At 43.7% G+C, this 21,841-nt stretch overlaps 1 protein-coding gene across 1 annotated transcript in view; it reads left to right on the forward strand.

The window, feature by feature from the left end:
- TGFBR2 (transforming growth factor beta receptor 2) overlaps positions 1-14,126 on the forward strand; it is a 65,096-nt gene extending 50,970 nt beyond the window's left edge. Inside the window, exons 6-7 of the mRNA XM_026064211.1 lie at positions 8,143-8,270; positions 11,802-14,126. Of these exons, the coding sequence (XP_025919996.1) occupies positions 8,143-8,270; positions 11,802-11,981 (308 nt within the window). The 3' untranslated portion in view covers positions 11,982-14,126. The remainder of the gene's footprint in view (positions 1-8,142; positions 8,271-11,801) is intronic.
- Positions 14,127-21,841: the final 7,715 nt, after the last annotated feature.

Genomic DNA, 21,841 nt, shown 5'->3' on the forward strand with positions numbered 1-21,841 from the left:
GTCTCCTCCTCCTCTCATCCATCCCCCTCACTGGCAGGATTGAGGATTTTCTTTAAACTACAACATCTTGAGAAGCCACAGATTGACTCTGTCTGGCTGTCCTGATCCAAAATGATCAGAAACATAAGAGAGCCTGAAATAATAAGACCAAGAAGTGGTAAATGCCCTCCATTTGCCTTCATTAATTGTTAATTCTGAAATGTAATGAGGGCGTTGCGAGTGTCACTTTTATTAATTGATCATTTCAGTAAGAACTGTCATAGCAATCCAAAAATGTTTCTACTTTCACAAAAAGCCCAGCTGCAGCCCATCATTTTCTGTGATGTTGCAAGAGATCATCCACATATAAAACAAACATCCCTTGGTTTTTCGAAGTGCAGTTAAAAAAATAAGTGGAACTTACTATCAGAACTGCATCAGGAAGAGCTGCTGTGCTTGTTCATATTCAGAGTTTGTTCATGGAAACAAAATCTCCATGTCTGCTTTGCATAACGCTGATGCAGAATTCCCAGTTTGCCGCAGTGGTATGTGCTAGAAGTTGTTGTTGAGATATCTGCATTACATATCGCAGTATTTGAAGGTTTTCACCTTAATTCAGGGACTAAAATGAGACTAAGTTACATACAAAATTCTTCAGTCTCATGGTAGTGTCTGACATTCATGGGTGTTTGCAGCTAACAAAAGCTTCTGCACACTCTGGGACTTGCACAGGCAGACTAAGGAACGAGGGTGTTGCAGGTAATACTAACAGATGTTATGGTAGATGTGAAACTATGGTTCAGTTTGCTATCCTACTTCCAAAACCACAGAAGCTAACTTTTTGGCAGACTTGGCCCAGTTGCATCTCCAAGGGCTGCCACAGAGATGGGACAATCCTGCAGTGTAGAGCACTGCAGTATTGGGAACATAGTGTATAACAGGGGCACCAATGTCCATGGGAAGACATGCTGTTGCTAGCTGCTGCCTGTTTCTCTGCTGACATCTGTGGGATACCACAAGGGTGTCCGTGGAGGTCTCTGGAGAGGCTCTGCAGGATGGCTGTGTGGCTACATCAGGGTGGCTGTGTTCAGGAGGGAGGAATGCCTCCACCTCAGGCTCCTTCTATGTCCAACCAGCATTTGGTCTTGGGGGGTGAGCTAGGCTGTGGATAACAGATTTGCCCCTAGTTGCACCCTGCCAGGAAAGCTACAAAACAACTATGTGTGCATTCAGCTAGTCCTAGCATAAAAGCATGAAAAAGAATTATTTTCTAGTCAAGCATTTCAAGATAAAAAACATTTGGTGCTTCCAGAACTGAACCTCAGTTTGGCATCTTCCAAGGCAAACCTATTCACATTTAACTCTTGTAGGCCTGTATGTTTCTAAATATATTGGCGCAACCTCAGCTTTTCATTTGCATCTTGTAAATTTGACTGAGGAGATTTAGAACCTGAGAAGAGGGATCTTTTCCCTGTCTCTTGAGTTCTTTCTGTTTCTTGCATTTAGCAGCTCACCTTATTAATATAACTATGCATTGTTCGTTCTGGAGTTTATCATCTTTGCTGATGCCTGAGTCCCTTCCTGTTGATATTTGCTGAGTACAGTGAAATGGAGATTGTGACAAGAGCAAACCTCATTGCTGCTCTTCTCAGAAGCCAACTGCCTAAAAGAGGATGTAAACAGAGTTTCATAAGGAAGGAAAATAGCCAGCATGTTTAGCTAGTAGAGACTGACCCATGATAACCTTGAGAATAAGARCTAAAGTCATTTTAGGAAATGAACAAGTCTCTCTGGTCCAGCATCCCCTTCCCTTTCAAGATGGAGTTTAACCCCCAGGTCGTGATTTTTCCTATTCATTCCTCAGTCATCCTTGTCTCCAGAAACACATTTCTTGGATTTCATTTCAATATTTCAGTCATCTTTCCAGGTGGCTGAACTTCCCAACAAAACCACAGGAATATTTGGGCAAGTCTGTAGGCCCCATGGGGTGGAACTTGGGCTTAGTGTCTTCATCCAGAGCAGCTAAATATCTTTCCCAGGGTGTAGCTCCCTTTGCTTGTGTCTGGTACTGAGCTGCAGCAGCACTGCACGGTTTCTCTCATTTCCTTCTTAGATACTTCCCTTGGTTCGTGCAGTCTGATTGTCTTTGCAACCAGCTGCAGAAATACCCTTACAGTGATTCATGATTACAGCTCCCCCACTGCTTTCTCTCTTCATCTGTCACTTGTGAGACTCCCTTCTCTGATCGCAGCCTTCCAGAGGAGCTCCCACAGCGCATGCAAACCCCTCTTGTCTTCCTAAACTGTTGTGCACTGAGAGAAATGACTTCATGTATACATTGGAGTAGGTTGACCTGGTTGAAGCCAGGCTGTCCAAAGGAGCCTGAAAGATATAGAGACCTTCTCTGCAGCACAGATTTGCTGACCATGTTAGCTCTCTGTCACTAGAGAAAGTCCTTGGAAGTTTTGGAAGCAGGAGTATCAGTCTTATGTTAAGACAATGTCATTAACAACTTTCATTAGTGAGGAAAGCGTGGAGGGGGGTTAATTGTCATTGAGCTGCATAAAGATACAGTGACTTTAACAAAGGGAGCTCTCAGGTTTCATTTGTCAATGTGCAGGTGTTTGGTGAGTGTGGGAGGTGATGGAGGCAGGTCCTTTCACTACAGAGGCTTTGTCAAACACAGTTTCTACAGTATGCCAAGCCTTTTGAGTCAGCAGACGTTTAAACAAAAATACCCGACAGCATAATCCATACTGCRAAGCTGCTGTAGTGATAAGCAGGTGGGATCAGCTTTCGAGAAAGGCCATGCTGTTCATTGTTACTTTGTTGTGCTAAATATGGAGAAGCAGAAATGGGGCACAAGGGAAAGGGAGACAGAGGCAAAGATCGAGTTTGACTGATTTTTCACCGGAGTATAATTTAAGAGGCATATTTAGAAATTCAGCAATACTACTTCGGGGAGAACTTCAACTGCTCCACACTGCCGTTAACTTGGTATTTCATTCAGTGCAACAGCTGTGCACCAGATGCTGCACACTGCAAAAAATATAATTTTCATCTCAACCACTTGCTTTCAGAGCAACACAGCTTTGGCGACTGAGGCAAGTGTAATTTCTCCAACAGCCTCCTAGAAAGAAATGAAAAGCATCTGTTTTTTATTGGAGCGGCTATGGGTGGGGGATTGTTGGGGGTGGCAGGGGAGAAGGAGTGCAGAGGGAGCTCTTCTTGATATACAAGGTTGGTGAAGGGGGAGAGGAGAAATCCCTCATAAAATGGCGACGTTGTTTGTGCGGTATTGTACTGCCTGGAGTGGTGGCTGGCTTTAGTATAGCAGCAGAGCTGTGATTGAAATAGCAGCCTTGTTTTACCAGCGCTGTGTTTAATATGAATAAAAGCTCTGATTAATCTTGCACTTACTTGGAAAGAGTCAGCCAAGATCCCTAGTTTGGTTACTAAACATTTGTGCATCCTGTACCTCATTAAACGCTTGGCTTTCGTTATATTGATTGTGCAGAGGTGGCGGTTCCTGGCAGCATGGCACATTTTTGGTAGCCTGTACAGTGGGGCTAAGCCTGTGCATTAGGCCCTGAGGCGGATGCAGCAAGGGTCTGATTTCAGCCTGTCCTTCTGTGGGGTGGAACCCAATGAGGGCATGGCTGCACTGCGCTGGTGCATGGTGGGATATAACCCCAAGCTGGTGGATCCACACAGTGGAGTGTCACCCCATGATAGTAAGGTTGGAGAAATTCTGTGTTACTACAGTGCTCCGTGTAAACGAGTAAGCTCAGGTCAACAAGCTCAGGTAACAGTAGATAAGATCACTGCACTATGCTTCATGTTGTGTTTAAATGTGCTCTGTGCTCCTCTACTTTCCCACCTCAAGATCTAGCACATAGTGAGTAAGTAGCCTGTAACCTTATCCTTGTGTCAGAGTTGATGTAGCTCCAAACCTTTGGAAGGGAGAATGGGTATGTGAAGTCACTTAAAACATGTCTGTGCAAGAGAAGCTGCACAGTGAGTTCACTGTTCCCAAATGGAATCAGTAGCAGCTTTACATGAGTCCACCTTCAGGAACTGCCACACCAGGGATGGAGTTTTTCCTCCCTCCAACCACAGCCATTCCCGGGGGAATATCAGTCACCCCCCATCTCAATGTATCCCCACCTCTCCTGGCCACTGATCACATTCTGACGGTGTGGAATGGGGAAACTTAGGAAAAACGTGAGATAAGCTTTTGACAACCCCTTAACCTTGGTCGTGAAATGGCTCTTGAGCCTCTGCCTAATCCCTTTGCACACCAGCTAAATAGACCTACCATTCAATTTCCAGTAATGTGAAGAGAACGCACAGTCTGCACACACACCACACACACACACACACACACACACACACACACAAATATTTGTGTATGCATGTGTGCACATGAACTGTCATAGTAGCTCCACCAGTGATTTATCCCTTCTGTGGCTCAGCTTTTGTAGCTCTAAAATGAGGGACGTTTCAAAAGGACCTAAAAGTTTCAGAACACAAGTCCACTGGTGTGGACAGCACTCCACTGTTCATTTTTGCCAGCCTTCTTTCACCTCATTCCTGCTTTAATTCCACAAGAGAACCCTCATCTTCCAGCAGGAGGAGTTGTCCCACTGAAATCAGCAAGACCAATCCCATGGGGGAGTGTCAACGGGGTTCGCAGTTCTGACCCAAAGGAAAAGAGTCTTACTACAGAAAACTTAGCATAGAAAAAGATCACGAGACAGAGACATATTTTTCATGAGAAACCCACAGCCAGATTTTCCAAAGCATTCATCAGGCACAGCAAATAGATTTTCAGTAGTGTCTCTATTTGAGGCTGAAAATCCAGTCCCAGCCTYTCTGAGAGTTATGGCCATGCCAGAGTCAAAGGGAACCAGAGGTGTGGTGATTAGTGCAAGGTAGCTCACAAAAATCGTAGGGATTAAATGCTGGAGGTTAAAGTTGAAGGCACCCTGCCATTATTCAGGTGCTGTAGTTCATGAAGATGTTATGACACCCCAGGTATTTATGGTACTTCAGCCAGTTGTCATTTTTAGTGCCTGACTGGTCTAAAAACAAACAAAAGAAACATAGGGAATGAAAAATAGGTTCAGCATCTGTGTAAAGCAGTGCACAAGCAGCTAGCCACAAACTTCTTAACCTACCTCAAATTGACATCTGTTACATCTACCGTAGCGTGTCAACATGATCCATGAATAACCCCAGCTATTATTGCAAAATGTGTCTGACACCTGAGATTCCATAGCATCAGGATGATTTACTGCAAGAGGATTCAGTGGGCTTTTCTTTCTAAGGGAAAGAGAAGCAAGATAATAAATAGCAAGAAAATGCTGCATGCTTTTCAAACTGAGGGAAAGCACAAATACATTACTACAAAGTCATTACAGCGAATTGACATCTGGCCTCAATTTCTCTTTCTTTACCGAAAAAAAAATTCCCCAAAAACTATTCAGTCTGCTTTTGGAAGAGGAATGCTCATAGCATAGGAAGAGTTTCTCAAACAAGGAAAACATATTACAGAGCTATCAATTGCCCAGCACGGGTTTCCCTTTCCCCTGTGAACCATCTCATGAACCTGAATGGCCTTTGAATTAAGCTCAGTGAGAGGGAACACATCCGCATGACAGCACCAGCTCCCCTCTGTTGGACATTCAGACTCCTCTGAGAAATACACAGAAGTGCAGATTAGAGCCAGGCTTGCAGGGAATTCATGAAAAAGATGTATATATGCACAAGATAACCTGTTTATAAGTAGACTACGTAGTCCTGGGAACTTTCAAAAGATCCGATAGTGTCATGCTGCAGTCAGGTGAACCAGTAGGAGGAGAATGCCATTGCTTAGCATTTTTTGCTTGGCACTTCCATCTCACTTCCCTGCTCTTTTCCAGCCTGTTTTGCCCCTCAGGTTTTGTCCTGATCATCTGGCCCTAACAGCTCCTTGAGAAAGGCACCATCTTCTGTGCTAGTGCTGCATATTGCAGTAGAGATCCCTGCACCTTGGCTCGTGTCCCAGACCACTACCATAATCAAATAATTACTGATGTAGATGGCATAAGAAACAGCAGTCTAGGTCAAATGCCTGGCATGCTATATAGATTCCCTCAGCAATCATTAATGTTATGGTTAGCTTTGGAAGTAAAAGTATCTACTTTGTAATCATTTTACATCCACTGCATCATAAATCAGACCTGATCAGCAAGATGGCAACTTCCCAATTAGTTTTTAGGGCTAAAGGCTTGTAAATTTACTTTGGCTGAGTAATCTCTAACTCAGATTAATGCATTTGAAACTGGTGTGCCTTCTTGTGGAGGGAAGAAAGCAAAACAGACTTTGGCTCTTGAGTCTTAAAGAAAGTGATTTACTTCTGAGAAGATAAGAGTTGTGTTTCAGGACTGTAACCACTGCCCAGAGCTCTGTGTCAACAGTGGCCAGCACCAGATGTTTCAGGGGAAGGAGGGAGAGCTCTGCAGGAGGCAGCTGGGGGTAATCTGCCTCGGTATACACACATTTGGCTGCAGCTGGATCTCTAAATGCTGAAGATCTGAAGTACAGAGTTTAATATCTCTTCCAGAATGTTTGTTACTGTAGCTTGGGCTATTCTTTTTAGGTTAGAAATCCCCTCTCTTTTCCTGTAGCCTGCTAAATTCATCTCATGACCATCATGTAGCAATGACTTCTACAGCCTGACTCTAAGGTGTTTGAGAAAAGTATTTCTTTTCCTCCAAGCCACATTCTCCACCTTTTAGTTATGTTGAATACCCCCTTTTTTATTACGGGACAGGGCAATTGGAAGGGTCTGACCTACAATCTCAATCATTAACTATTTTTAGTACACCACCTTTTTTTACCATATCACCTCTTATCTTTCTCTTTCTCAAGTAAACAAAGCCAAGCTTTAGAGGTTCTTCCCTTAACAGGAGATTTTTTTCTGGGCCTTTAATCATTGTTATCACCCTCCTCAGAGCCTCTTTTTGCTGTAAAATGCCCTTTCAGATGAGTGAACAGCGCTGGACACTGCATTTGAACTTTGGTTGTAACATTACACAACAGGATTGTTTCTCCATCTCGTTCATCTCACTTGTCACACATCTTCTAGGCACTCACATGCGTTCTTCAGACTGCCTTGTAGATTACACTTCAGTTTTTCTTGCCCTCAATTAATTCCTAGAAAGAAATAAGAAACAGTAGAACAGACCAACTTCATAAATCTTTATCTAGTACTAGTAAGTCATTAGGCCTGTGAGTAAATTCTCCATCTGTTCCCAAAGAAACCACAGAACTTTCTACATTGTGTCAGCATCTACTGTAATATTTCCGTTCTCAGAGAGTTCTTGAGTTTTCTCCAAACAATCCATATGTCTGCCTTCTCCTTTCTCTCTCCAAAGAAAAGCAAAGAAAATATGCGACACACAAACAAAAAGTAGAATGGCAGCAGCCTGTTCAGGAAACTGTGCCCGCTGCATCATGGGTCAAAACTGACCCATTKAGGCGAAGAGGCCTAAAATAAGAGCAGCCTACTACTTTCTACCAGGGAACATAGCTCAGTAATAAACAAGGGCGGTACAGCAGCTTCCAGCACTGCTTCTTATTGTTCCTTTGTGCTTTTCACGCAGCTGTTTCCTCCTAGCAATCCAGCACATCATTAATATCTATGACCTAGATAGGTTTCAGTTTAAATTTCACCTGGTAAATGTGTGTGAAGACCAAGGGAACTAAGACAGACCAAAGTAAGCAATTCTTGCAAGCCTAGCTCAAGCAAAACTGTCCTTAAAGCCCCTGTGAGTTTTACCTCAGTAGAGATTCAAAGGCAACTGCAATAGCCATTATAGGCTACTCTGATGCTCTGACTGTTGCTAATATGATTATGTACAAAAGGGTTTAAATGGAAATTGTTTAGTTGGCTAGAAAAGAAAAAGGGAGGGAGGCAGTGTGTGGGAGAAACACATTTGAAACATTTTTGAAAATGCCAATTGGCTTTCCTTTGTTTGGAGCTGGTCAGGCAGAACAGTATGGCACTGAGCAGCTAATCAGTAGCTCCTACTCCTTCAGAGAACAGCCAGCTCCCTTTGCACTTGGCACCAGCACAGCCCAGATGAATAACCTTGTGTTTGCTTATTCTCTTGGCAGAAGTGAAAGAGTACGAGCCCCCGTTCGGCTCTAAAGTGCGAGAACACCCCTGCGTGGAAAGCATGAAGGACAATGTCCTAAGAGACAGAGGGCGACCTGAGATCCCCAGCTCCTGGCTTAACCATCAGGTAAGAACACCACGTATGAGCAGCTGAGAGCCACATCGTATGTTCAGCTGCTGCCCCAAGCCTCGAGCCTTAACTCAGTGTCCTGCCCTACAGGCTGGACCTTTCTTTTGCACAGACTGGAGCTCTGTCACATGGTGCCACTAGTGCTGCCTGTGGTTCAGACACCACATTAGGCTTACCCCCAGAGTCCTGGAATTTCTGCTACCAACCAGTGTAATCTAAGAGCCACCAAAACAAAAAATAGTAAAATGAAGACTAGACCAGCATCCAGATGGCCACAGAATAATTAGAGCCTTAAAGCACACTGTGTGCAGGCTCTGTAAGGTCGAGGAGAGCAATTTCGTATGTGCTTGCATCCCTTCAGCAGAGAAAGCAAATCTCAGTACTTTATCATGGAGAACAGTCATAGTGGCATCCCAGCTGTTGACAGGATTAAGAAAATAGGAAATAAGTCTTCAACAAGTGAGTGTGTTTTTATTCAGTGTTGCACATTAACAGTCCCTTTCCATTGCGTATCGTGAAGTGCACTGTTGCCTTTCCCCATTCACAGACAGTGTGGTTTCACCTCCTAGCCGGTAATCACAGCCCAATTTCTCAGTAGATGAAACTGAATGGAAACAAGCCAAAGGCATGCCTTTCTCAACCTGTGCTCTGAGCAGTTTTATCAGAAGAAATAAAATGAGAATTGTATCAGAGGAAAAAGAAGTGAGGTTTAGTTCCACTTGTCAATGAAATATGTTGACTGGTCTTTGTAGAAAACAAAAAGAATCACGGACATTTTTAAAAATAAAAAAAAATGTGGGCGACCAAGATCAGCTAATATTTCCATCAGGAACAGTGTAATACTCCCTTTTTCATTCCATTTGGGATGTTAAAATCATTGTCTAACACCTACTTAGGAAAGGTATAGTGAGTGGCCCCAGTCAGTCTCCTTTCCAACCACGCACAACACATCCTCTGCCTGATAACTATGTCAGAGTGCAGCCCCTTCCTGGTCCACAGTGACCAGCTGCTTATGTAGTCATCTGCAATGAGTAGGACTGTTGGGGGGGGGGCTTTAACTGGGCAGAGAGCTGTATTTTGAGGGACACATGGATATCTCATTTTACCAGTACTAAAAAGCCCTTAACATTTCTAGGAGCTAAAGATATAGCCATTTCCTAACTGACATGTTGATCTGGGAGAGAGTATACTAATCTTCATCTTTATAGAAAAGAACAGGTTACAGAAGTTAAAAAAAATTATGGCTGAGCTAGTAAAAGTGATCATGAGTTGACTGTGGTTTTTTGTTTTCCATGAAAGCAGAATGAAGTCCAAATCAGTAATATAAATGTGGTAGTTTAGAACAGCCCAATTAAGAAAGCAGAAAAGAATCCTGAACTACATCTTTTGGGAGAAAAAAAAAAACTGAAAGAAAATTCTTAATATTTAGGAACAACAAAAGAACATTTCCCTGAATACCCAAAAGTCAAGGTCTCATGTGAAAAAATCAAAAGTAAAGAAGTGGGGAGAACTGATTTGGGAAACAGAAGAGCAATATGAGGATCTGTGGTCAGCAAACTTGAGGACAGTAGCCGTTTTCTCAAGAGTAAAAGGAAATGTAACTCAGTACCAATCCCTTACTGGATATGAAAGGGAAGATATTGTTTATGCTAATGCAAAGGCAGAAGTGGTCAGCAAATTTTTCTGTTCTGCATTTGGGGAAGAGTCAGCTGACGTACATGTAAGAGAAGACGATGAAGGCCCCAGTACAGCTAAAGCCATAGGCACTTAAAGCAGGCCTTGGGCAGTGTTGGGGGCTCTCAGCATGGCTGTGTCGGGGACAGGGCTCTGCCACAGTAGGAGGGATGGCAGCGGGACCGGCCAGCTGAGATGCACCGGCGTGCCCAGGGCGCGTGGACAGCAACGTGCCTGGACCGGGCTCAGGCGCGAGGCAGGTGTGCAGCCATCCCCACGAAAAGGTGCAGCTGTAGGCCCTGAGGGAATGCTGAAGTAAAGCTGTAAGACACACCATGAATTTAGTCACCTCCAGGCTTGGGTAGCAAGTAAAATGATCGCAGGTTTGGACTTGGGTGTCTTGCGTTGGGCATGAGAGACGCCTTCCCTGTGCAAAACCCAGGCCTCAGGCTGGGATCGCTTCCTCTGGCGTGAGCTTGCACCACTGGCACATGGGAGCGAGGCCCTTCGTGGTACCCACATCCCCAGCACCGCGAGTCCGGGGCGCAAGCTGGGAGAAACACACACTCCAGACTCGTGCATCCCTGGGACGGGCACAGCCCGCGCCAGGCGAGGGGCAGCAAGGAGTTGAAGGCTCAGTCAAGGGATGTCTGATAATACACTCACAGGACAGTTAATGAAGGGGGATATAATTCCTTTCCTCTGAATCCCTTCTGCATTTCATATCGCGCTGTCTAAAATTCGGTCATGCTTTGGCTTCAGCAGGGCTGTGACAGTCTACAGCAGCTGAGGATCTGCTTTGAACTCTATAGATGGTGCTTGCACTGTAATGGCTCTTCCATATTCATTTCCTTCCTCTGCAGTCGAGTTTTTGTAATGAACTCATTATTCATTGTGATAAAATTCTGGAATGGATTTACATATTACAATTTTTCCCCCTTAATGAGATTTGTTGCACTATTGATTTCAAGTTAATGTTTAATATTTAATTTAATTTACTGCTTGTAATTTCAATGCCAGCAAAAAAACGAATGTTATTTGTATACAAACAACGTTCTGCTATTAACATTGACATCAGTCAACATCACCAATTAGGTAAATTATGCAATTAATGCAGTGTTATGAAATGTTATTTTTTTAAATAAGAAGTTTAAGATCAATCCTACTTAATGGGCTTTTAGTGTCATAAAGCAAAGCACACAATTTCCTGGCAAATACCTCATGTTTATAAAATGCATTACAAAGATGCAACTGTTTTTTGCTCCTGTAAACATGTGCATCAGCATTGAAATGAAGGTTAAATAGTTACATCTGTGAGTGACATGTGTTTAAGTGTTTGTGAGATTGCGGCCCATATTTGCACATAGATTTTGTTAGTCTGCAAGGAACTCATAAAGGGCTGATGCAGGGCTCGATATTGATGGCAATCAGAATTTTGATTGGAAAATCCAAATAAAATTCAGTCACGCAAAGGAACAGGTTGAACAGGAAGTGATGTTATCCAAGAATTCTGATGATATTTATAAAAAAATACTACTTGATTCTATAGCACTGGTCCAAAGCATCATTTCTCTTATTATAAAGTAGCAGAATATATATGTCCAGAAATGACAGTACCAGTTGCTGAAAATATTGCAGTAGGGTTTCTTTTTGTTAACCGCGCTCCCATTACAATAACAGCAGAGCCCATAAAACACCTCTGGGACCAGTTTTGTAACTACTGACACACTCAAATAACTCTCTGGACTTCAGAGGGCACTAAAGCAAACCCACCATGAGCGCATTCACTGTGACTCAGTGCCTGGCCCTGTCCCGGCCCGGACGTCACGGCTGCTCTCTCTCTGCTCGCTGTAGGGCATCCAGATGGTGTGCGAAACTCTTATTGAGTGCTGGGACCACGACCCCGAGGCACGGCTTACCGCCCAGTGCGTCGCCGAGCGCTTCAGCGAGCTCAAGCACCACGACAAACTCTCAGGACGAAGCTGCTCCGAGGAGAAGATCCCCGAAGACGGCTCCGTGACCACCGCCAAGTAGCAGCAGCCAAGAGCTCCCTAACAGAGGGAAGTTGCTCCCAAACACGTTCACCTTGGCCAAGGAAAGAGTCTCGCTCAGTGCCTTGACTTGCTTCCTGGAGGACTGAGGCTGTCACTACTCCCTTTAACTGTGGCTCCAGACGGGGAGACCTATTCATGGGAACTGAAAGCTGGGGAGTAGGTGTCATACCATAGCATTGGCTGCCGGCATCTTGCCACAGGAGGAGCTATGTATGTTAGCACTTCCTCAGAAAACGAGATTTGAGAATAGCTAATAACATTATGCACTTTATTAATGCCTGTATATAACTATGAAATTTTTATATATATATATATATATATATATATAAAGTGTGTGTGTATATATATATATCTATAAATAGCCATGCTCTGAAAAAAAAAGAGTTAAAGTGCTTCCAGGAAATCAGCAGTGCATTAGAGAGCCCTTCCCATGGGGGAAAGAGAATGGAGAGAGTGGCTTATCATGACACCAGCAGTTGTGCACTAAGCACCCTGCCAAAAAAGGTAGGAATAATATGCAATAAGAAGATGGCTTTCAAAGCATATGCTGTACACACCGGGTTGTGGCCTGGCAGTCTGCGGTTGCAGGAGTAGTGTCACAGCAGACAGGCAGATGTGGCTGTTGCAGTTGTGAGTGACTGTGCAGTCCTGCCTGCAGCACATTGAGAAGGCTCATCAGACTGCCGTTGCTCCCTCACATTAACCCCAAAGTCCTCACAATATCCCAGAAAGTTAGTGCTAGGGGGTTTGGTCCATCCCACACATTTGTTTCCGTACAGCGGTCATTAGTGTTATATGTTTATTGTTTTGAATTTACATTGCTTGCAAGCAGGTTGCAAAATATCGGCAGGATGAGTTTTCCCCTCCTCACATCCCCACCCCTAAACCATACAAAACAAGGCATGGCCAGCAATGATCCAAACAGGTGTTTTATATTTGCTGTGCATTTCTGCATAGAGGCGGTGCTTTTTTTCTTCCCTTTACCTTGATTGTACTGCTGTTAGAACAAACATTTTTTCCCCCTGTACCGCATGTCTAATTGCTTGACATGCRACATCCTGACTCTGTGCCGTGCCTTCCAGAAAAAAGTAAGAAACAACATCCAGTGCCTTGATTTTTGCATGAGGACCTTAGCAGTGAGGGAGAGCTCCATAACATCAGCTAAAGGCAAACCTGCCGCAGGACTGCTCACATATAGGGGTGCCCTCAGCTAGTCAGAGATTAGCAGTGATTAGTTTAGAGAGACAGCTGATATCAGGTTGGACTTGCATAAATGACAACATTGTGTTTAATAAGTGCTACCAATGTTGTCTTCAGGTGTTTTTTTGCTTTTTTTTTCTTCACCAGGGCATGTAAGTGGGCCTCAGAAATTAGAAATTCAGCCAGCACAAAACAATTCTGCATAGATAAATATGTATCCGGTGCAATTTATTGAAAGCCTTTGACAGATGAACACTGATATTTCTAGAAGACATTGCCTTGTAAATCAATAGGACTCATGTTTATTCAAATAGGAGTTAAGATTTATGATGAAAAATATTTTATTTAAAACAGTTTCGTATTTGCCGGGGTTTTTTTAACTAAATTACTCAGAAATATTTAAACAAAGCGGTGCAAAAACCTCAACAACTACAGCTGAATTCGGATGATCCTATGTCAAATTTTACAGGGGGAATTTWAAAAAAAAAAGAGAAAAAAGAAAAAGCAGCCTGCGGCGCGGGTGGGGAGAGGTGGGAGCGGGTGAGGGCGCAGCGCCGGCGCCCGCTGCCCTCTAGCGCCGGCCCGCGGCACCGCGCTGCCGTCACCACCTTTTTGCAAACTGGAAGGGAGAAGAAGGTTATTTCGTGGTTGTTTCTCCCTCATCCCGCGCTGAAGGTCAAGGAATAAAGTCCGGTGGGTCCTGACAATACTGATATTTTCTTGTTTTTACTACTACATGTAAAGGAAAATTTTTGTTGTTTTAAGGAATACTTCACCTGTACATCATGTATGAAATAGGAATGTGAACAATATATACTCTTGTTTATCAAATGTTTCAAGCACTTAACTTGCTTTGTAAACAGTGTTTTTGTTTTTGTATAAAATCAAATGTTTATTAGAGCAAATAAAATAACATCGACCTGAATTTCTTGGCTGTGGTTTGTCTGTCATCTCCAGAGCAGCCAGAATAGGAAGGGGGCTCTTCTGAAAATGATCCCTACCCTAAAATGATTCAGACCCAGTCCTTCCCACCAGCAGTCTGAGCGTCATGCTCAGCATTTCCAACCAAACAGCCTCGGTCCTGCCTTTGAACAGACACCCCTGGGAAGGGTATCCAAACCAGCCAGCTGTGACACCTTCACTAGCCTCGGCGAGAGGCGCAGGAGCTGGGAGGTTACAGCTGACGCTCTCCTCCTTTTAGCTTGCTCAGTTCCAAGTTCAGGCAAAGTCTTAGTTAAACCTCAGGTGTTTTGGTGCTAGCATTAAAATGAGCCAGAAGACAGCCCACTAAATCTGTGTCACAGAGGACGGTATGATTAATTTGCCTTCCAGCTACTGTTATGGACTCAGAGCGTTCCCCCTTTTAAACTAATACCTCTTCCATGGAAGACATGCAGCGAGCACAAGCACCACATGAACAAAGAGCTAGATACCTCCATCTACAAAAAAAATGATTGCCTCAAGTGTAACTTAGGCTGAATCTAAGCCTTCACACATGCTACAGTCCTCACCTGACTTAAGCATCTGAGACTCTCCAAGCAGCACCATTTTTCTCAGTCTATTTTGGTGCCAAAAACTCCACTAATACTCATGCTTGGCTGAGCTGAATATCTCTTTTTGAATGTCCAAGTGGGAATTCCCCAAGCAGACATCCAGGTGCCTTGGTTCGTGAGGAGGCCAGTCAAGTAGAATAACTCGGGGTGGAGAGGACCTCTGGTTCAGCTGCCAGGCTCCCTGGTTATCTGGGCTGGGCTCCAGCTCAAAATCGGCAGCTTAGATCAACTTGCTCAAGACTTTGTTGAATTTTGAATATCTTCAATGCCAAGAATGTCACACCCTCACTGGGCACTCAGTGCTCAGACCCGTGCAGCACACATGGCCAGTGTTGAGTGTGGGCCAAAGTACAGCGGCCACCTCCACTCCAAAACTGGCAAAATACGGCTTTTTTGAAAAAGGCCTGCCTAGGGGCACCCCCAGGCAGACAGCTGCAGGTTAACAGCTCTTCTTCTTCCCCAGCAAGCTTTAACAGTGTGGCCTGGCATTCGCTGCTGTTCCTTCAGTGAAGGCCTGGTACAACCCTGAGCTCACAATGTCTCTTTGGGCATACAAAACCTCACTGCCCACACCTGGGGGGGGGGGGGGGCAGCAGCCCATGATCATGCTTCCAGCACCCACATTTGCTGATGCACTGTCAGCACCAGCTACCCTTCACCAGATCATGCTGCTGGCTGCATTGTGGCAATGCCCTTCAAGCCCTGACAGCTTTTTACAATGTCAGGTAAACTCCAGAGACCTTTCAGGCTTGAACTGAAGTACACAATATCTTTTTAACATTTGTTTTTCAATTAAGGCTTTTGCCCACCTTTCGTAGGCTAAATATAGTACCAAAAAAACCTTTCTGTAAGCAACCCTTAATTAGCATGTCTCTCACTATTTTATCATGATGGTGCACAGCAAAGAGGCTCCAACCTCATTCTGCAGAAGGCAAGCTGTGCATTTACTACCGAACCACACAGCAGTCTAAACTAGATGGCAAAATGTCCCAGTGCAAGCTGTCTCTGTGCTACCAGCTCGTACAGTTCTACTAGGATACTCCTAACTGATCCTGGAATAGACACAAATAATAGAAGAAAGAAGAAGGAAAAAAAAAAAAAAAATGACACAGCTCCTGGAGGGCAGGGGCATTAGGACACCTCTATTCTGAACACTCCTGGAAACAAACTGGGTCACGTGTAGAGCACCTGCAATATTGTGCTCCTGTCAAGCCAGCTGTGCTGGGACCCAATGGCTTGTTTTCCTTCCAGGGGACACTGATGAATTTATTTCCCGATCCCTCTGATCCCTAGCTCTTTCTCGCTCTTTCTTGTTTTTTTTTTTTTTTAATTTATTTATTTTTTATTTAATAAAACGCTGCCTATGGCAGTTTTCCCCTCTGGCCACAAACAAGCTAGAGTAAATTCTGTTCCAAACTGCCTGCTTGCTGTTCATGAATGCAGTTTGGCTGGGTTCATGCTGCTTATTACTTGGCAAATGCTCATGCAAGTGGGTGCACTTTGCATGCATGTTCAGCTGGCTCATGCTGGTGGGTGCCAAAAAGTCCGGCCTCACCCCAGCAAACAGCCTAGGCACAAGTGATGCACCTCACGGCAGCATTTTGGTGTTTTTCAGGCACCTGCGTCTTCCTGGGAAATTCCCTGAGTGACCCACATGACCCAGCCAGCCTGAGCCTGCAGGTGTTCCAGTCCAGCTGCCTGGAGCCTGGTCCGTTGCTGTGCCTTGACCTACTGGTGGCTCTCACGTATTTTTTATCATCTCAGGGATCTGACCATCCCTGCCCATGTGTATAATGCTGAGAACAAAGTCAGTGGTTTGTTGAAATATGGACAAATTGAGAGGCTCATGGGAGGCCTGGGCCCAGGAAATACATTTAAAACTCCTGAATAATGAATGCTTTGAGCACCATGCTAATCACTTCATGAAAAAGGAATGGCAAAAGGCAGCTCATGAATTATATCTGCTGTGAATTTTTGCTCAGTTATAATGGTGACAAAGCAATCTCTTCAGACAGTTGCATTTACCTAGCTAAATTCTTAAAAAAATAAAATGATGATCTGATCAAGAAGGCACAATTAACCTCTCACTGCTTCTCAGATATGCTGCCATTTTAAGCCATGTAGAGCAAAGAAAGATCCCTGATAGTTCTTCCCAGATTTAGCCATCTCCTGAATATCACAGGAGGGGCCACTTCTGGCTGGAAACACTCCATTTCTTGCTCTTCCTTCGCAGCAAGAAGTGCTGGGGAGGAAGAAACAAAAGCAAATTCACCCCTCACTCTTTCTCCATGCAGGTGACTAAATCTGGGCTATGCATGCCCAGCTGCCTAAAACTGAGGTATTGCCTTGGGGTTTGGGTCCTCCTGGAGAAACCACGGCCAATAGACCATATAACAGTTTAATATACTGTATACCTGTTTAATACAACAAAGCTTGGGCCAAAAGCTCTCTCTTTTGTTTTCCTGAACAAGAAGAAAATCGAATCTGCCCTTCCCGGCACTACCCAGGATGAAACTGCTGCAGACCTGTCGCCTGCTTTGCCACCCCACATTAATTCCCCCCCCCCCACACACACACACCCCCTTAGCGCTTGCCTCCCCAGGGATCCCACCTATCAGGCCATGACTGTAAATGCGCCTGTAGCATACAGCCTGGATGCAACCACATTTGCTGTATTGCACCTAGCAGCTCAGTGTCAGCTTAATGAAATGACCTCCAAAATGTCCAGGTTTGAGCGCATTACCTCAGGCACAGTCCGGCTGTGTGAAGTGTTCAAGGCAGTTCATTATTTAGGGTAATCTAAACAGCTGTGGGTCATCAGATGTATTTATTAGCAGCACTATAGGCTGAGCCACAGAAGTGGAGCTCTTTACCCCACTTTCTTACAAAGCCAAAACCCAGCACTTTCAATCTCATACAAGGACTCTAGAAATAGACTTACTAAAACTGACTTCTTTTATATATACACCAAAGTCTTCATGCTTTAACCTTTCAGGAGACCATTTAAGGTTAGAAAATGTTTTATGAATGATAATGATTACATCTAATGCATGCTTTTCCTTGAAGATGAAAACTATCTTTCTATTTCTCTAGTGGAAGATGATAGTATAAACTTCCTTTGAGATAAATATGTGTCCATCTGTCAATGGCTGCAAATATATGAAGCACAGAGGCTGGTCTTTATGTACTAACTAACTAACTTCCTTATAAATGTATGCGAATGCTTAGAGGATTTCTATACTAATCTAGCAAGGCTGTCTACACTATGGTTACCCAGTATTATAAGATTAGAAAAATAGTGCTATTAAATTGGCGCTACATCATTTGGCAATGTTTCAGAAATGCCTCCCCAGACTCGGGAGTGGCAACAAGCACCACTTCAAAGATTAAGATGGAAATACAAGGCCTGCTCAGAACTACTTCCATGAATCCTTGCATTTGAGAATCAAAGTAAAATACCATTTTCTGAAAGAGCAAAGCCTGTTGTACAGGATAYGTGAATGTCTGGAATGACAAAAACAGTGTTTCACCCTATACGTAACAAAACTGAACTAAAAGCTCTCAGAAGATGTCAGTAAAAGAAAACACAAGGGACATCTGCTCAGGCCACCAAGAAATGCTACCCAGTGCTGCCACCCAGGCGAAGGAACTTGCAGCAGCCGGTTAACAGCCAGCATGTTCCCAAGCAGCCCATCCACAGCAAAGGCACTTAGCAAGGGAAAGAGGAGAGCGGCTGATATTTGAATCCAGCCTCATTTCTGAAAAGGCAATTTTTCCTCCTGTGGTGAAATTAAAGGTGGGGTATCCATTCTCTTCAGCTAAGCTATTCCCTCCCCATCATCCTGGGTGTATTTGTGGAGGCAGAAGAAAGCAAGCCAGGCCTTTATCTTGCTAAAAGGTTTCGAACAGGACAGAAATGTCATACCAGGACGTCTACTTTTCCAGTTGTTAAAARTCTTGCACACTTTTACACGGACTCACTCATACTGTCCAAAGACAGCGCTCCTTTTGTTCAGCTAATCCCCAGGTGACGGGCAGAAGCGACACAGCTGTAACAGGACAACGTCATCAAGACTTCAGAGTCGCTAGTGTGTGGAGGAGTTTGCAAAAGCAACTTGCAGGGCATTAGGCTGAAATTTTTCTTGTAATACTTTCATTGGCAGAGTGAAATGCTTATGTGTTTTAAGGTATTAACTGCACCTCCCATTATGCAGCAGGCTGTTTAGCCCGAGTACTTCTGGAAAGGACATGTAAGCCTTATTAAATGGGGGAGGAAGATGATTTCATTTTAATGTAGCAACGTTAACATTCATTAATTTGCTTGTCTTGAGACCATTTCTGGAATGGTTGCTTTTAAGTAACTAATCTTAACAAAGCCATAGGAAATGGAAGAAAGAATTTAAATTAACTTACTTYATCCATTTATAAATTGTTTAGGTTAATCACAGTAAACCAAACAGGATTCAGCCATACTTAAACACAGCCTTTGCCCACATATAAACTGTTTATTATAGCCATGACACACATAACCAGACAAAATTCATTCCTGATCTGGGAAAAGTCTAATTTGGTTTTATTAGCTCTAGAGCAAAACATTTTGGCAGAAGAAGATCTATTCTGAATGTAAAAATCCTCAGGAAAACCCTGCCAAGAGGGATGTGCAGCAGATTCTCTCCAGCAACACCAGATTTGCAGATTGGTTGAAAATTGGCTTCTGCCCCTATTTTGGGCAGGTCCTTCCGTCTGGAGCTGCACTTTGCTCTCCATGACTATAAAGGGAASCACAAGGGAGCCTTAAACACAGACATCTAATTTTCAGACAACTAAAGCTTGGTGARATGAATCYCACTCCATGTGCTTCCAGGGACTGGCATTAAGAGAGACATTCATTAAGACTCAACCTACCGGTCCTTCATCCCACTGTAACACTGTTGAAGTCGATAGGGTTGACTTCAGCAATTTGATCTGCTACATCTATGGAGTAGAGGCAGTTTTTTAGCACAGACAATACGGGTTTCACAACAACAACTGGAGCCTGGTCACAGAACAGTTTAAAGGGTAGTTGCTCTTTTCTTTAAATGTCTTCACATTGTTGCTACTGCTATACAGTATTTGGTTCAAAAATCCTGGAGAGAAATACAATGAATTTTTACAAAGAAATTTTTCCTTTCAAATTTTCAGTAAGAGTTTTGACAGTCCTCACTGAGTCTTAATTGCTATGTAGTTTGGCTAATCCCTATATCTTTACTTTGCAATACTAGTCCTGTTCTAGAAGAGACGGAAATTTATTTCATGGACAAATGCATGAAATGAACTGTGGATACCAGGTCAGACAGGTCAAATTATGATGGCCTTCTTTTTTTCATTTCCTTTCCTATATGTGCTTCCAGTACATTAGCAATAGGAAGGTATGAATGTTATATTGCGAATGACTCCTCTAACACTCATTACCACCACAGTTCTTGCTTGAGCAACACATCTTGGCAATACTTAAATTATTAACTTGAGCGTATTAAATGCTCTGATGAATAATTTGTGTACACTTGCAGCTCCATTCTTGTATACTCTATAGTATGAATTGTATTTTTAAATAACTGAGTTAATTGTCTTCCTGCAGTAATCAAAAAGAATTTATAAGCATTGTGAGCTGTATGTAGTGCGTGCATTAAGACCATAATTACAGGGTAAGTCCTCTTAAATGAGGCAGGGGCTCTTCTTTACTTACCGTCTTATGCTGATACTTGATGAAATACCCTCTCCTCATGACTGTCTTGTCAGGCTGAATACTCCAGGAATAGAACAATGTCTTTGTCTTCTAGTTCTAAAGCAACCCCAGCAAAACATATGCTGGCTGAAAAAGGCCAAAATATTCAGTACTTGGTTGTTTCAGGCTTCTCTGTAGCCACAGTCAGATGGCAAAGGAGTCCTTCTCAAACTGGCATGGGAGAAGAACAGGCTGGAAAACACACAGCTATGTTACATTGCTTCAGACTGTCTGATGCAGATGAAATTCAGCCTCAGTATCCAAAAGGATTGCCAGAAGCAATCATCTCAGCTCCAGCTGTGCTCGTTTTTGACTACACTGACTCTCTGGTGTGGCATGGGAGCGCTTGCCCCACTTCAAACCCAAATGCCCATCCTGGCCCCCTCCATACTGAGGCAAGACTTCAGTGAGTACCCATCCTTCCCCTTCCCGGATCCTGACTTTCCCATGGGTTAGCAGCCGGGGACACAGCCCCAACCAGCAGCTCAGCACCCTCCATCCTCAGCCCTTTCCTCAACCAACCCTGAGTTTGGTTGTTGGAGGCCCAAGGCCTCAGCATGGACCACAGAGTGCCCAGCAAGGCCAGATGCCATCCTGCAACCTGGGCAGACAGGCAATGGGGTCAAAGACTGCAAAAGCGGCAAAGCTGGCACCTACCACTAAAAAGGAGGAAGGAGGAGCTGGGTGACCCCTGCTGTTCCCTACTTCCCAGGGGGTGGGAGGAATCAAACTATTTGAAGGAAACTGGAAAACAATGAGGACAGGATAGGAGTAAACATATATTTGTCAAGGTTGAATTATGCCAAAACAATGACTTTTTCCCCCCCCCCCCCTACAGTAGCCATTGTAGATGGAGAAAATGCAGTAAAAATCATACGTCTTGAATTTAGTAAGGCTTTTGACATCACCTCAAATGACATCAGCAAAGTAGGGATTGTCTAAATTTAAGTACAGAGTTGGTGCAAAACTGGCTTGAAAGACGTAACAGTTACTGTGTGGATCCCTAGGAGGTGCTGAGCAGGATGCCACAGGGACCTACATCTAGTCCTACTCAGTATTTTAAATAATAGCCTAGATGATGGACTAAAATATATATGCTTATTAAATCTGCAAATTTACCATGCTATGCGAGGCTGCAAGTGTGCTGCCAGACAGACTTAGAATTCAAACTGCTCTTGACAGATTGAATAAATGTCCTGAAAAAAAAAAGGATCCTCTTTTGTGGGAACACTTAAACAGGAGTAATTAAGTGTACAGATATCTAATGGGGAAGAGCCATGTGGAGCAGTTAGCCAAAGTGGCTTGAATGGTCAGAGTGAAGCA

The sequence above is a fragment of the Apteryx rowi genome, unplaced genomic scaffold (assembly GCF_003343035.1).
Source record: "Apteryx rowi isolate R43461 unplaced genomic scaffold, aptRow1 scaffold_210, whole genome shotgun sequence".
NCBI lineage: Eukaryota > Metazoa > Chordata > Aves > Apterygiformes > Apterygidae > Apteryx > Apteryx rowi.